General features: G+C 36.3%; 1 protein-coding gene across 1 annotated transcript in view; it reads left to right on the plus strand.

Annotated features, from left to right (window-relative positions):
• Nucleotides 1-17,720, plus strand: part of afdna (afadin, adherens junction formation factor a) — a 150,544-nt gene that overhangs the window by 119,198 nt on the left and 13,626 nt on the right. The window contains 10 exon segments of the mRNA XM_059356425.1: nt 696-814; nt 3,072-3,272; nt 4,973-5,064; nt 5,658-5,855; nt 6,753-6,900; nt 7,972-8,380; nt 8,942-9,189; nt 9,277-9,491; nt 10,430-10,609; nt 17,566-17,694. Coding sequence (XP_059212408.1) covers nt 696-814; nt 3,072-3,272; nt 4,973-5,064; nt 5,658-5,855; nt 6,753-6,900; nt 7,972-8,380; nt 8,942-9,189; nt 9,277-9,491; nt 10,430-10,609; nt 17,566-17,694 — 1,939 coding nt within the window.

Here is a 17,720-nt window from a genome sequence, read left to right on the forward strand (position 1 = left end):
TATAAATGTGAAGCCAATGGAGAAAACTTTTAATTGTGCATTCTTTTAAATGGCCAGCAGGGGGCGACTGCACTGGCTGCAAAAGAAGTCAGGTTGTATAGAAATAACCCTACTTCTCACTTGATTCATGACCTCATAAACATTTTTATAATGAGTGTGTGGTCTCAATTGTTAGTTTCAAGTCTTCTTCAATACAACATGGTGTTTGTTTAGTAAATTTTGGTCCCATTTCGAGTGAAAAAGACGATAAATCAAGGTGTTTTTTTAGGGTTTGCCTACCTTGGGATTGACGATTTGCTATCACAAACAATCATTAACATTAGAACATCAACATTTCAGTTATTTTTGATGCAAAAAAACCCTTTCTGGGCTACCCAACAGTATATAAAGTAGTTAAAATCTGCAATATCTTCACCAGCTGCAACATAAAAGTGATGAACATCAATGCTAACAATCCAGTAATAGTATGATTCTGATTTAATTTGAATGCATAACTTTTACTTGTATTTCTTTGTATTTTGCTAAAACAACAAGATCTGAGTACTTCTTGTACCGAGGATCTTCTGATCACTTTAAAGACGAAGCTTGAAAAAAAGCTTTGTGTCAGATATTTGAAGTTGTGTTGCAATTATTCATATTCATGTTCCCCCTCTTTCTTTCTTTCTCTCTCTCTCTTTCTCTCTCTTTGTTTTCAGGGCGGCAGAGCTGATGACGAGGACGGGCTCAGTTGTGACTCTGGAGGTCGCCAAGCAGGGAGCCATTTACCACGGACTGGCCACGCTCCTCAACCAGCCCAGCCCCATGATGCCCAGAGGTGAGCACATATACACACACAAATACACACATATGCACATGCACAATGTTAAGAGGAGCTGCTGTTACTTTTATCTGCTTTTTTTAAGGGTTTTTGGTACTTAAAAATGTCACTACTTGCATAATAATTTATATTTTAACGGTTCATTTGAATCTTAAAATACAGTAGATGGACGTAATTTAGGGGCAAGTGCAAATTATTGCATTAAATCTGCATTTTTTTTGCCTGAGGATTCTGCAGAACTTTGCATATTTTATTTGAATGGTGCTTATTGACAATTTGCAATTGACAAATTGACAAATTGCATTGATTTTTGTCATTTTTAAAGCAAAAATATAAATTATTTTCTGTTTCCGACCTCCCCAGTGTGAGGATTTGCTCATTTTTATCCTATTTATCTCATATTTAATTAATCAATTTTGGTTGTGGCCTATTTGTTAGTTAATGCATTTTCTCTGCTTTCTGGATGTTAAATAGACCAAACACTTGAGAAATGAATCAAATAATAATGAACCTGCAGGTCCATTTAACACAAAACAGTGGAAGCACAACATGCATTTAAGCTTTTTTTTCCCCACGTCCTTAAACAATCATTAAAAGTGAAATAAAAGTCCCAAATTAAAGACCATTTAAAAAGATCACGCCGTCATTAGTTTTGGCAGATTTTTTGCTGTTTAATACTTTAATGAATGTCCTATTGTGAGCTCCAGCATCTGTTAATGGCAGTAATTTGGTGTTGGATGAAAGAGGAGAAGCAGACTTGTCCAGACAGTGCGTCCTTGTTGTCTTCTCTGCAGCAGCGCTGTAAAAAACCAGCCAGCAGACTGAAGGATATAATGAGTGTTTGTGGCCACGGCCAGATATGTGTGTGTGTGTGCATGGAGTTTACTAGGTTGTCTGGCTGTGTGCTGGTCTTTGTCTGCTGGAATGTGACCCGAGATTCATTAAGGAAGTCTTCTGGCCGGGTCGCGTCGGCGGTTCAGGATGACGCTAAACGGGTGTTTCTCCTCCACCGCAGCCTGTTTTTCAGTGCAGACACAGAAATTTAACCACCAGGCCGCTGAAGGACGCTGGTCATTCTTTGGGAAAAAACTTCCTGCTGGGAAACTGGACGAGTCGAAACGTAGATTCTCACAGGACGCAAATAAATAGTTTTATCTTCTCTAAGCTTCATCAGCTTCACTAAAACCAATATGAAAACACCAAAGCAGTTTGTTTGGGTTCATTTTTATCTTGTGCAGCTTTGAGGCCAGTTTTATTAAATTAGCTAGTGGCTTGTGACCAGAAAGTTCATTTTGTACCATGTAGCTATTTTACAAATATACAGTACTGTGCAAAAGTTTAACTTAAGATCATCCAAACTGAAAAAACCTTGCCAGGAACAAACTGCATTGACCATCATTGGACATGTTATAAAGATAACTAACTAATATCTTCTGATTAGTAAATGACAGAAAAGCTCAACTACTTAGACACAGATTGAACATTTCTCTCTCTCTGTCTCCATGGATTAAAGTTCTCCGTCACTACGACGGATTTATGAGATCAATATAGTAATCGCTTAGCGACAGTTTTGACCGTGATCACACGGCAAATTATGCACAGAGTCTCTGCTGATCATAAACATGTGAATTAACCGGCATCGCTAACTGTGCACAGAGTGTCCGGTGCTTGTTGTCAACAAACAGAGATCGCTAAGTGAACAACACACTGTACTGCTACAGAGCTAACTGTTAGCCTGTTAGCACATACACACTGTACTGCTACAGAGCTAACTGTTAGCCTATTAGCACATACACACTGTACTGCTACAGAGCTAACTGTTAGCCTATTAGCACATACACACTGTACTGCTACAGAGCTAACTGTTAGCCTATTAGCAGATACACACTGTACTGCTACAGCGTTTTTTATACTGCTACAAGGTTTACTTGAAATAATAAGGAAACTAAAAACATGGAATGAAAAGTTATGCTTCATATTTTTAGAGAGTAAAGACGAGCTTTGCAAAAAAAATAATAATTGAAAAGACAATATGATGCAATAGAAGAGCTGTTTAAAATCCTCCTCCTGTAACAGTAACAGTATTGGTTGAGCATCTCAGTGTGATGGCTGCATTTGGTGCTGAATTCTTCTGCATTAGTATTTCTTAAGCAGGTGTCAAGTAACCTGGAACATGCATGAATAAAATTTCAGTCAGAAGATTTTTTTTTAACTTTAATCCATGTCTCTCTGACTCTCTCTGTCTGGTCTGCAGCATCAGATCGAGGCCGAGACAAGAACGGCAAACTACGACCAAAGAGCGAAGGCTTCGAGTTGTACAACAGCTCGGTGCAGAACGGCTCCCCGGAGAGTCCGCAGGCCGGCTGGGACTCTTACCCCGAACCAAAGAAGATGAGCGGCGAAGATCGGCTCCTCAAGAACCGAGCCGACCACCGATCCAGCCCCAACGTAGCCAGTAAGACCCCCCCCCCCCCTCTCTCTCTCTCTCTCTCTCTCTCTATCTATCTATCTATCTATCTATCTATCTATCTATCTATCTATCTATCTATCTATCTATCTATCTATCTATCTCTCTCTCTCTCTCTCTCGCTCTCTCGCTCTCTCGCTCTCTCGCTCTCTCTCTCTCTCTCTCTCTCTCTCTGTGTTTTTGTTCTTTGTTCAAGACTCAGGGTTCGTACGGGTGCTTGATCAGTTATTCATTATAAATCATATGCATTTGCAGAATATCATATGTAAACGAATATAAATGTCTATTTACTCCTGCAATATAGTAAAAAATATAGATATATATATTATATAGACAGTGAACTAAGCAAAAAATCCTCATAAAAATCACTCCAGTCGAAAAAAAATGGAATGATGCTGTTTTCCCACCTTATTATTTATGTAAATGTAGATATATGTAGGTGAGCATTTATGAGCATCTACATATATCATTAGACTTTTTTCCTAAGTTTACATGTTTACATGGGCAGTTATTTACTATAAAACATATGCATTTTGCAGGAATGCTACAAGTATAAAGAATATGATATGTAAACAAATGTAAATGTCTTATTAAGTTAAAAGAAAACAACATTTCCACCTTATGTAGACAGTGAGTTAAGTAGAATCCATTAGACTAAGTAGAGTAGTAAAAAAAAATAATAATGACAAAAAAAACTTGGCATGGTCAGTGATGGAATATTGGAAAAGAAAACGAGTGGTGTTATTCTATAAGTACTCCACCCTGATATGGAAACACAGTGTAATGATACTTTGGGGCAATAACACAAAGTCTGCAAAAAAGTCTTAAAAAAACAACCTCAGAAACCACTTTCAGTACCCGTTTTAGGTTATTCTGGAGTTGTTGACAACTTCATTGCACCTCGTATCCTTTGCTCAGTTGCATTGTCAGTGAATTAAGATTAAGATTTGGATTTCCTTTATAAGTCTATTTACTATGTATTTATTTGTCTATTACTCAGAAATGTCAAGAATTACAGCAGTGAATTGGATAGCAAAAAACAATAAATAGTAAACAGCTGTATAAACTAGAAATATAAGAGGCATTAGCAAGTAAACAAGTAAAAAATATAATAAAGAATTAATAATTTTCAGTATAAACAAGTTATATATAGAGAGGTATGAAAGAATGGAATTCACTGCCTAAAAATATTAATAAAACAGTATTTATCAAAGTAAGAAAACATGGTATATTTATATGGATGTAGTATATTTCTATAGATATATGACATGTGTTATTATAATGTATATGCTGTTGAATGAATGTATATACAATATGATATGTATTATGTGTTAGTAGATTGTAGGGTTGTCACGATACCAAAATTTTCAACTCGATACTCGATACCATTTTCGATACCACAAAGATAAAAACAAAGACCCCAAAATTTAACAGAAATATTTTTATTAACAAGAAAAATGCAACAGAACCACAGGTTAAATATTTATAATAAAAAACAGTTGTGCAAAAAGAAACTGCGACTATGATAACAAGCTTCAGGTCTGAGGTAGTGCAAAAAATAAATAAATACAATAAACAATAACAATTAGAACAATATTTTGAGGTTGCATGCTGTGCAATAATAAACTAATATAAAAGGTAAAAAGTGTGTTTCTGCCTGAACTAAAATGTCTGGTGTCGTTCTTCAGATCAGGGCCAGAGTCCTGCAGGGAAAGCGGTGTACCCGGGAGGACCTGGCACTAAGATCACCTCCGTGTCCACTGGGAACCTTTGTGCAGACGTAAGTATCAGTTAGATTTCAGCTGCTGGCGTCTTTATGTGGAATGTGCCACCAGACTGGATGAGACTCACAGTATCTACATGAGAAATCACTGTTTCCTGACACTGTGTTGCCTGTTCCAGTGTACAAAAGTCCTTGAAAATGCTTGAATTTAATTTAATTTTTTAATTTAGGTTTTTTTTCTGTCATTTTGTGGGGGTTTTTCGTTATTTTGTGTCGTTTTTGTGTCATTTTGTCTTTTTTAAAATAATTTTGTGTCTTTTTTTGGTCATTTTGTGTATTTTTTTTAGTAATTTTGTGTCTTTTTTTTGGTCATTTTGTGTCTTTTTTAGTAATAGTTTAGTACTCCTAAAAGTGTAATACCACACTGTTTGTTTTGTTAAGTGAAATCTCCCCCTTTTAGCATGTATTTACCATGTATCTAAAACATGCAACTTACAACCGTTGAAAGGTCCTGGAAAAGCTTGAAAATGGACCTTGAAAGTCCTTAAAGTGCTTTAATTTGACCACTGATAAACCGTATGAACTTTGCTGTTTGGTGTCCAGAATATTTTCCTTTCACACGGTCGTTTGTGTTTTTCTGGCTCCATCAGGACGAGCCCTCCCCGCCCCGTCCAGAGGCCTACCCCATCCCCACCCAGACCTACCCCAGGGAGTACTTCACCATCCCGGCCTCCAAGAGCCAGGACCGGGTGGTGGGCCCCGGGCAGGGCCCCGCGCAGCACTGGCAGGGCATGGACGAGCGAGAGCGGCTCCCTGTGGTCGACAACATCCACAACAACAGCATGCAGGTAGAGCAGACACCGACTTTATATCAGGGAACGTCTGAATCATAAATGTTTTAATATATCGTTCAATATCAGAGAGGGGGCATCAGGACAATTTATACTTTTTTCTCTTTTTCTTTTTCTTTTCATCATTTTCTTTTTTTTGGATATTTTTGACTTTCCGTCTTTTGTTTTCTCTTTTTCTCTTGTTTCTAATTTTTCTTAAAAAAAAAAAAAAAATTCTATCTGTTCTGAGATGGCCTTGACTATGTTAGAGTATACATGTACATCTTTTTTTCTTATTTACCATGTTTACATGATAAGTTATACATTATAACATTGTGTCTCTTTTTTTCTTATTTTTGGGGACTTTTTCTCCTTTTTATTGTTTGTCTTTTAATCTGTTTTTAAAATGTCTCTAATTTTTTAAAAATGTTTCTCTTTTTTTCTATATTTTTCAGATTTCTCTGTTTCTATTGCATTTAAATATTTAGAATTTTTGTCTTATATTTTTCTCTTTTCCTCTATTTATTTGCTGCATATTTTCTTTTCTTCATTTTCTCAATTTTACTTAATTTTTTCCTTTTTCTTTTTCCCCATTTTTTCCCTTCTAAAGGCGCTATTGTTATTACTATTAGTGTTACTATTTGTTTTTCTTCTGCAGATTTGTAGAAATCAAATGTACCTAACAGTAACAAAAAATGAACAAAAATGCTCTTGAAAGATATCAGGGAAATGTTGAATCCTTCATCTGAACAGCTTTTGTATTTGCATAATTTTTTACCTCTGTACTTTGTGTTTTTCCCACATTGCTCCCTCCTCCTCCTTCTTCCTACTTTCTTCTCTGCATCTCATTTTTCCTTTTCTCATCGTCAGTCCACCTTCTCTCACGTCTTACCTGATGTGTTCATCTCTTCCCAGCGGATTAACCACTCTCAGGAGGAGTTGTACCCTCCACCAGGAGCTCTGAGGCCCGACATGCAGCAGCACTACCAGCAGGACTACCAGCACCGAGGGGACCTGGACTACCAGCACAGAGACCTGGACTACCAGAGAGGTCCTCCAGGAGGTGAGACAGGAAACCACACACCTGCAGAGACAAATATACACAAATATTGGATTTAAATGTTGAAAAAAAATCTATTTAATGATAAAACCCACTGTAACCAAATCTGAGGTTTATGGCTGAAGGGCTCATTTCACAGATGGGACACAACAAGAATTGATTTTAAGATTATTTTTTACTGGTTTATAAATCTCTTTATGGTCCTAGTCCAGCTTATTTATCTGATTTACTTTTATTCTACTTTTTTTTAATCCTACTTTTTTTTTCTCACTGTGGTCCACGTTGTTGGAACAGCCTCCTGATCTTTTTAATTTGGCTTTTACTTGAACCATTTTAAAATATTTTTCTGCTCAGGCATATTAGTGTTACAACATCTTCTCTTATTTATTCATTTATTTATTTGCTATTACCTATTATCTATATATATATATATATATATATATATATATATATATATATCATTCTTTACTTTTTTAATTATTTATTTATTTTCATCTATCTAGTTTTATTACTTTTTATTGTTATAATATTATTATTATTATTATTATTATTATTTTAGTGTTACAACATATTCTCTTTTTATTTATTTATTTATTTGCTATTTATTAGTCTATTTTATATATATATATATATATATATATATATATATATATATATATATACACACATATATATATATATATTATCATGCTTTACTTTTTAATTGTTCATTTATTTTTTATTTTTTATTATTATATATTTTTTTTTTAATCCTATCTTACTTTATTTTTATTTATTTATGTATTTGCTATTATTTATTGGTCTATTTTATATATTTTATCATGCTTTACTTTTTAATTATTAATTTATTATTATATATATATATTTTTTTATTATATTTATTTTTATTTATTTTATCTTATTGATTTCTAACCTGTCTCGAGTGTTTCCTCACTTATTTATTTTTCCTTTTTTTTATTTTTTATGTGAAGAACTTTGTGTTACGTTTCTCTTGTATGGAAAGTGCTATACAAATAAACAACAGAGCAACAGAGTTGTTGACCTCCTGCTGATTGTGTCCCCGTGTCTCTGCAGGTGTGGGCGGTGCGGACCACTGGGCTCCTCAGCCTCAGGTCTCCTCCTCCTTGGAGTCGTCCACGTCCAGCCAGGAGCACCTCAACTTCTCCGCCTCCTCCTCCTCCTCCAACAAGACCCAGAACCAGAAGACGGGTCCGGGCCGGTGGAAGACGCCCAACGCGCCTCACGCTGCGCCGCCACACTCGGCTCAGACGCCCTCGCGCTCCGACCTGCCGCCTCCTCCTCCGCCGCCTCCGGCCCCGTACCCCGACGCCTACGACCCGTACGACCCCCAGCCGGAGCTCCCGCTGCCGCCGCCGCCCGCCGCCGTCCCACCGGTCACAGCGCAGCAGGCCGCCGACCGCAAGAAACGCGAGGAGCAGCAGCGCTGGTATGAGAAGGAGAAGGCTCGGCTGGAGGAGGAGAGGTGAGAGGATTTTATCTAAATGTTCAATATAACATAGAAATTAACATTTATCCAGCAGGCGGTTTTGAAAAGTAGGTTTTCTTCAGGGTTCATACGGGTGCTTGAAATCCTTGAAAATGCTTGAATTTCAATCTTGAATTTCAAGGTTTAAAAGTGCTTTGATTTTGGATAAAGTGCTTGTAAATGCTTGAAATTCTTACTGTATTTCTCTTGCAATCTGACTATATCCATCTACAGTATAGACTATAGATAATCACATGTTCAATGTAAAAATAATGAGTAGCCTATCTGAAATGAAGACCGTTCCTCCTAAAAGTGTAATACCATCGTTGTTGGTATGGTTCAGTGAAATCTCCCCCTTTTAGTGTGTAAGTACTCATCTAAAACATGCAACTTACAACAGGTGTAAGATACTGGAAAAGATTGAAAATGGACCTATAAAATCCTTGAAAAATGCTTGAATTTGACCACTGCTAAAGTGTACGAACCCTGTGTATAATCTGCATAGCAACACCATTCTAACAGTAACTGCTGCCGTTAACGATGATGATAATTTCCCAGGGAGAGGAAGAGGAGAGAGCAGGAGAGGAAGCTGGGTCAGATCCGGGCCAACCCCGTCATGCCCGTCCAACCTCACAACAACGGAGGCTCCCTGCCTCCTCCTTCTCACCACCAGCCTCCTCTGCCCTCCGTGGCCCCGCCCCAGCCCTACCTCCCCCCGCAGCCTCAGCCCCCCCCCTCCAGACCGGAGAAGCTGGCCAGCCTGCCGCGATCAGCTGTTCCTCCTCCGGCCAGCGGCCCCAACCCTGGTAACAAGACAAAACCTCTCTGTTCTCATCTCTCTGCTGGTTTTATCAGCAGACTTTATTAACTGTATGTTTGTGATTGTGGTGAAGGCATGGACACGGTGATCAGGGAGCTGTTGCCGCAGCAGCAGCCGCGCACCATCGAGAGGAGAGACCTGCAGTACATCACCATCAGTAAGGAGGAGCTGACGTCCAGCGACAGTCTGTCTCCCGACCCGTGGAAACGAGACGCCAGAGAGAAGGCCGAGAAACAGCAGCAGCTGCACATCGTCGACCTGCTGGACAAAGAGATCCAGGAGCTCCAGGTAGGCTTCAGTATTAGAGGATGGGTTTACACTTGGCTCCTAAAGTTTTGAGGTTACTTATTTATATTTTTCTATTTTTTTCTCCTTCTCCTTTAATATTTCTTGGGGGCTTTTTCTATTTTTTCTTTATTTTATTCTCGGTTTTATTTTATTTTTTAATTTTTATATTTTTTTAACTGTATTATTCTTGGGGCTTTTTATATTTTTTTCTCTAATTTATTCTCACTTTTATTTTATTTTATTTTATTTCTTCTCTTTTAGCTCTATTTCTCTTAGGGCTTTTTCTACTTTTTTATCTATTATTCTTTAGGCTTTTTTTATTAATTCATTTTTTCTCTATTTTTTCAAATTTTTATTTTATTTCTCCTTTTTCAACCCTATTTTTACTAGGGCTTTTTCTATTTTTTTCTCTATTTTATATTTTCTTTTCTTTTTTTCTATTTTTTTTTTCTCGTTTTCCTTTAACTCTATTTTGCTTGGGGCTTTTTCTCTATTTTATTCTCTTTTTTATTTTATTTTTTCCTATTTTTTTCTCCCTTTTTTTCTTCTATTTTAGTCTTTTCTCTCTTTCTCCCCTATTTTTCAACCTGTATGCTTTTTTGTCTTCGGATTTATATATGATAACAAATGAGACACAAAATTGCTGAATTGCTTGTAAAAAAAATAACATTTATTTAATTTAACAATGCTGTTGTTTGCATAGTCTCTGTTTGCTTAAGTAGATCTACACTCGGTCTGCAGCACACTTTAACATTTATTAGCAGATAACATCATCTTGTGAGAGAATAAAACTTGGCAATATTACAAATAAATAAATAAAAAATGCTAGTGTAGTGGCTTTCCTCGTGTTGGTTCAGTGGAATACTAGAATAAATATTGAAAAAAATCTAAATTCTGCAAAAAATTTACTAATAATGCCACTGTGGTTTATTTTCCAGGCGAAGCCGGAGCGGACGGCGGAGGAGAGCGACCGCCTGAGGAAGCTGATGCTGGAGTGGCAGTTCCAGAAACGGCTGCAGGAGTCCAAACACAGCGACGAGGACGAGGAGGAGGAGGATGACGAAGACGTGGACACCATGATGATCATGCAGAGGCTGGAGGCCGAGAAGAGAGCCAGGGTGAGACGCAGGAGGAGGGTGGTGCGATTAGAAAGGATAGACAGACTGAAAAGTGAAGGAAAGGAGAGATATAAAGCTTAGAAACATGCAGAAACTCAGATGACCTGAAAGCTGAGGAGAGATTTTTACAAGGAAAGGCTGAAGGAATTAGCCAAATAAAATAAAATAAAAAAGAGGGAAAAACAGGAAATGGTATCATGTGCAGAAGGCTGTTTTGGCAGAAATCAAACATTCTTCCTCCAAGTAATAATGCCCAGGTAGGCACCAGTTAAGCTCTATTGTATTAGAGGATGGGTTTACAATTGGCTCCAAAAGTTTTAAGGTTACTTGATTATTATTATATATGTATATATATATTTTTATTATTATTATTATTATTATTATTATTGAACTATATTTTTATTAGGGCTTTTTCAATTTATTTTTCAGTATTTTTTTCTGTCTCTATTTTCCCCCCATTTTTATTTTATTGTATTTTTCTATTTTTTCTCCTTCTCTATTATTCTTTGGGCTTTTAAAAACTTTTTTTCCTCTATTTTATTCTCATTTTTTTATTTTATATTATTTCTCCTTCTCCTTTAACTCTATTTTTCCTTTATGTTATTCTCTCTTTATTTTTTCTCCTGTAACTATTATTCTTGGGGTTTTTTATTTATATTTTTCTCTATTTTATTCTCATTTTTAATTTATTTTAATTTCTTCTCTTTTAGCTCTATTTCTCTTAGGGCTTTTTCTACTTTTTTCCCTCCTCTTTTAACTCGATTATTCTTTGGGCTTTTTTTCTATTTTATTCTCATTTTTATTTTATTTCATTTTATTTCTCCTTTTCTTTTAACTCTATTTTTCCTAGGGCTTTTTCTATTTTTTCTCTATTTTATTCTCATTTTTCTCCTTCTCCTTTAATATTTTTTGGGGGCTTTTTCTATTTTTTCTTTATTTTATTCTCTCTTTATTTTCTCCTGTAACTGTATTATTCTTGGGGCTTTTTATATTTTTTTTCTCTATTTTATTCTCATTTTTATTTTATTTTAATTTCTTCTCTTTTAGCTCTATTTTGCCTAGGGCTTTTTATATTTTTTCCCTATTTTATTCTCATTTTTCTCCTTCTCCTTCTCCTTTAATATTTTTTGGGGGCTTTTTCAATTTTTTCTTCATTTTATTCTCTTTTTTTTAAATTATTATTCTTGGGGCTTTTTATACTGAGGAGAGATTTTTTACAAGGAAAGGCTGAAGGAATTAGTCAAATAAAATGAAATAAAAAAGAGGGGAAAACAGGAAATCGTATCATGTGCAGAAGGCTGTTTTGGCAGAAATCAAACATTCTTCCTCCAAGTAATAATGCCCATCAGCTCACAGTTCAGTCTGTAGTTCAGCACACGAGGAAGGGCGAGCCACAGGAAACCAGGCTGGCGGTGGGGGGGAGAAAACAGAGCCAGCTTTCAAATGCAACAAGGAGGGAACCGGATTCCTCTGTGGCTCCCACTATGAATGTCCTGCAATGTGCATCTGCAACATGCTTCTGTCATCGCTTTGCCATGCTGAGCTGCTTAATTCTGATTGGCTGGAGGGGTTGGGGGGGGCGGGGTTCGGGGCGGTGGTTTCGTTTGCAGGCAGGTGAAGGTGTTGTTAATGCTGCATTCACATCATATGGATATAAATGTGTGACTTTTATGACGACAGGCCGGCTGCGAGTGTGTTTGGACACGTTTCCTGTAGGTTTTGGTTCCAAACACGTACGCAGCGAGACGAGTAGAGGAGTTGATTTATAGCAAACAGCTGCATCCTGCTGCAAAAACACAATTTGTGTCACAGCTAGTTTAAAGTTGAGTCACTTTACATACTTCTATCTTGCGTCTTTCCCATATGATGTAAATGCAGCATGTGTTGTACAGCAAGAACAAGGCTCAACAAGGGTTCTCTGCATCCTGAATCGATATTGATGACTAGATTTTTTTTTTTTTTGGATGACTCACAATAATGTTGAGGTAGAATTTACATCCTATTTTGATTTATACTGGGGGTGTAATGGGAGATAAAAGTCACAATTCAGTTCATACTCTAGTTCAACAATAGTTGAAAGTTAGAAGAATGTTTGGTACAGCACTTTAAAAAAAAAAAAGCTTAAGGGTATGTTTCTTTCATTTATTTTGACTGACAATAGTACAAGTTTCAAACACTGAGATTTCCTTAAATATAAAGTGCATTATAAATCAAATGTATTATTATTATTGTATTATTATAACATCCCTCTGCTTTATCATTATTATCTTTATTATTATCACTATTATTATTATTATTATTATTATTATTAATAGTATTATTATTTTTATCATTATTACTATCATTATTTTTATTATCATTATTATTAATATTATTATTTTTATCATTATTATTATTATCATTATTTTTATTATAATTATTATCATTATTATTATTATTATTATTATCATTATTTTTATTATTATCATTATTATCATTACTTTTATTATCATTATCATTATTATTATTATTATTATTATTATTATTATTATTATTATTATTATTGTTTTTGACGACCAAACACACATTTTCCCCAGAAGCCCACAGGTCGGAACAGGCTGTAAAACTGAAAATAATCTCCTTTGCTATGAAATTTTATAAAACTAAATAAGGAGAGATAATAAAAAACCTAAAGAGTAGAGTAGGAGTGTCAGCAATGGGACGAGTACTTTGGCTATATTTTAACTTCTAGTGCACCAAAAAATGTATCAACGTGCATTTCTATTTCTAGACTAATTCAGACCAGGAACCCTCAGGAGGGTCTCCAGGCTTCATTTTCACTCACCATAGTGACTAATTCACATGCCATTCTGCTATTTATGCTAACCTCAGCACCTGCTGCTAATAAATTGACACCTAAAAGCTTCCGGGCCGTTCTTGCGCTTTTGAACTTTGGTTCCACACTTTGTGCAGCAGCGTATAAACAGTCATGGAAAAAAATGATTGGACCACCCTAGTTTACTTCAGTTTATTGTTCATTTTAATGCTGATATCCAGACATTTTCATTGGCCTACTGCCCCCGCGACCCGGCCCCAGATAAGCAGAAGAGAATTGATGGATATCTAGACATTTTCCATGGTTTTCTTGATAATGATTTTGATTATTATCAATAAAACCATGGCAAATGTCTAGATATCAGCTCTTAAATTAAACTCTTATCAGCTATTTTTGTTGTTATCATTATATTTGTCCAAACAAATGTACCTTTAGTTGTACCAGGCATTAAAATGAACAAGTAAGTGAAGAAAACAAGGGTGGTCGACAAATATTTTCCATGACTGTAGATGGATGGATAGATAGGAACTTTATTATTAATCCCTCAGGAAATTGAACTTCCAGCAACCAATACAATACAATAAAATAGAATAAAGTTAAAAACTAGTATAAATGTGCAAAATTAGAGAATGCAAGAGACAATAAAAATATAAACACAAGGAAATAATATACAGTATGTGCCGCAATTTTTTTTTTGTAACAATCATTTTTTTCACCATGATATTTTCTATTTAAATCAATAAATCTTTATTCCAACTTTATTATAAACTTTTCTATGATATTCTAATGTATTGAGATGCACCTGTATATACATTAAACAAATAATAAATATAAAACAGCGAGTTATACTTTCAGTGGTGGATTTAGGAGCTTTCGATCAGCCTCTAATCAGCACAGTGGAGAAAAAACAATGTTTTCACTTTACTGTCTGTCCTCCCCCTCCTCTCTTTAATTTCTATTTTTACTCCTCAGTCTCTCCCTCCTCCTCCCTGCCCCTCCTCTTTCTCTAACTTTAGCCGTCCTGGTATCTCCTCCACACCTTCCTTGTCAGTATTTGGGTATTTTCCCTCTCCCCGCCCTCTCTCTCACTCTCTATTGTCTTCTTCTTCTTCAGCAGCAGAATGCTGTCCCAGCTATCTCTGTTCTAGACTTGGTATGTTCTTCCTGTTAATGACGAGTATCCTCTCCCCGCCCCCCCCCCTTTACATCACTTCCTGTTTTCTGTCTGGGCTGCCCACCTGCCCGTGTTTCCTATCCGTCTCTCCCCACCCATCTGGACTACTGTCGTGTCATTTTGGGGGGCGCTGGGTGGGGTCTGTGGGGGGGTTGGAGGCAGCAGGGCTTGTGGCGTGGTTAGCTGGAGGAGAGCAGCCTGTCCTGGGACGCTTGGTGTTGTTTGGCTGGGGGGGAGCTGTCCATCTCTTTGTCCACTCAAAACAACTGCTGGGGGGGGGTGGCGAGCACCAATGACGACATACTGGCGTTTTCTAAATCCTAAAAAAACACGCTTGTAGAGTGGCGGTGGTTCTGGTCAGCAGGGATGTTTTGAGTGCATATGGAGGTGGAGCCTGCATGGCTGATGCATCACAGGGGGAGACCAGTGCATGTTGTCCTGAGGACCCCCGGCGCTGCCTGAGCAGGGCCACATCATGGTGTCGTGGTGTCCATTCATTCATTCATTCATTCATTCATTCATCCATCTGTGTGTGACCAGCTGAGCCTCTTTATGTTCTTACTTTAACCCTTTGATGCACAACATATTGACCCAACATGGGTCAAAAATGACCCACATTAATTTCCTTCATGTTATTTAATGCTGCTGTGTGTTTCTGTGCTCTATCTTTTGATATCAACTTATTTTATGATTGAATATTCCAAGTATTCTTTAAATATCTTGTTTTTGATAACAACATATCATTATTTTGTCATTTTGCCTCTCATACTTTATGAAGTAAAAAAGTTTTTGTAATATTACATAGTTAACTACATGGCTAAGTAACTTGCTAAGCTAACTACTCAGCCAACAAGTTAGCTAAGTGGTTAGCTTAGCAAGCTACTAAGCTAACTACTCAGCCAAGAAGTTGGCTAAGAAGTTAGCTTAACAAGCTACTAAGCTAAATATTTAGCCAAGAAGTTAGCTTAGTAGTTAGCTTAGTAAGCTACTTAGCCAAGAAGTTAGCTAAGTAGTTAGCTTAGCAAGCTATTTAGCCAAGATGTTAGCTAAGTAGTTAGCTTAACAAGCTACTAAGCTAAATACTTAGCCAATAAGTTAGCTAAGTGGTTAGCTTAGCAAGCTATTTAGCCAAGAATATAGCTAAGTAGTTAGCTTAGCAAGCTTCTTAGCTAAAAAATGGATATGGATAATTTTTGACCCGTGTTGTGCATTAGAAGAGTAGTGACACAAAAAGGGATTTTATTCAAAAATGAATAAAGGAAAACATAAAATTAGTACATATTTTACTAATTGAGGAAAACCTGGAATACTGAATGATGAAAATAATTTATTGCAAAGATATAGAACATAAAAACTCTGTCGGGTCACTTTAGACCCATGTTGTGCATCAAAGGGTTAAAGGGACTGTTCAACCAAAACAAAGACATATTTTCTGACTTGTGTTCTGTATTTGGTTTTATTTTTGCGTCTGAGATTTCTGCCTGAAGCACAATACAGCAAAGAATGGAAAAATTATGTTTTAAGGAAAATATCTCAAGCAAGACGATGTAAATAACTGTAATTATCTTTATATTAAATCTCTTTAGGGGGCAACAAGTCCACGCTGAAATCTCACAGAGCACTCAACAATTTTCTTCCTAAACTTTTTTTCTTTTTTATAAAATAATTTAAATATAATAATATTGTAATTGTATTGCAGAAATATTTAAAAATTATTATTAACTATTTTATTAAAAAAATTGTTATAATTTTAAAATATCCATATATACTAATAATGTGCCATAAAATAATATTAATAATTGTATTTATTTTTGTTATTTACATTTATCATAATTTAAATTAGAATAATAAATATATAATTAATGTATACATTTAAAGTAAAATAAACACAAAATAAAAGAAATAAAAAAATATAATAATAATATAAAAATAAATTATTACAAATAAAAATCAAAGCTATAAAAAATGATTTATTAAACAAATAAAATAAAATATATACAAATATGAATAAATACAAAAATGTAAATATTACAGTCAAAATAAATAAAAATATATAGAATTAATCAATATTAGAAAATAAATAAATGTATGAAAAACCACTTGATTATAAGATAAGACATGAGATAATTTACACAGAACCAATATATGATAATAATAATATTAATAGTAATAATAATACATAATTTAATTATATGATATTTCCTAGATTGATGTCTCTGGGGGTAAGTGGCAGAATATGTTCTTTTGGACTTTGGTTGAACTGGCCCTTTAACACCATCCAGCCCAGAGAAAGGTTCTGTTTGTTCTGTGTGTCAGCGTTCTCCACTGGGTTTCTGTTGGGACAGTTTTATTATCAGAACATTTCTGCAGCTCGCAGTTACTTCAGGTACGCTTGATTTACTCCCCTCTCCTGCTCAGTGGGAACTTTTTATAAATACACGATGAAACAAAATCAAACAGACCTCAAGTAGCTGCCAGAGGGGCTGTGTTGTGTTGTTGCATGTTGTTGTTGGTGTCTGCATGTTCAGCACTGTGTGTGTGTGTGTGTATGTATGTATGCGTGTGTGTGTTTGTGTTTGTATGTGTGTGTATCTGCCAGTGCTGTGTGTTTGCAGTGCACACTGCTCCTCCCCTCTGGAGCAGTCCTGTGAGATAAATCCAACCTACACACAACATGTTAGTGAACATTAGTGTTACAGCAGTTAAACTGGATGTGGAGATGTTGTTCAGTTTGTGTGTGAAAGACAAACGATTCATGTCGTACTAATTGTTTCCTTGTTTGCATGCGTGCCTTTTGGCATGTTCTGCTCTGTGTGTGTGTGTGTGTGTGTGTGTGTGTGTGTGTGTGTGTGTGTGTGTGTGTGTGTGTGTGTGTGTGTGTGTGTGTGTGTGTGTGTGTGTGTGTGTGTGTGTGTGTGTGTGTGTGTGTGTGTGTGTGTGTGTGTGTGTGCGTGTGTGCGTGATCAGTTGCAGGACGAGGAGCGGCGGCGTAAGCAGCAGCTGGAGGAGATTCGTAAGCGGGAGGCGGAGGAGCGAACAAAGCAGGAGGAGGAGAGGAGGTGGAGGGAGGAGGCCAAGCGAGAGGCCGGGGAGAAGGTCGGTTTGTCTGTCCGTGACACTAC

Source organism: Centropristis striata, chromosome 18, assembly GCF_030273125.1.
Source record: "Centropristis striata isolate RG_2023a ecotype Rhode Island chromosome 18, C.striata_1.0, whole genome shotgun sequence".
NCBI lineage: Eukaryota > Metazoa > Chordata > Actinopteri > Perciformes > Serranidae > Centropristis > Centropristis striata.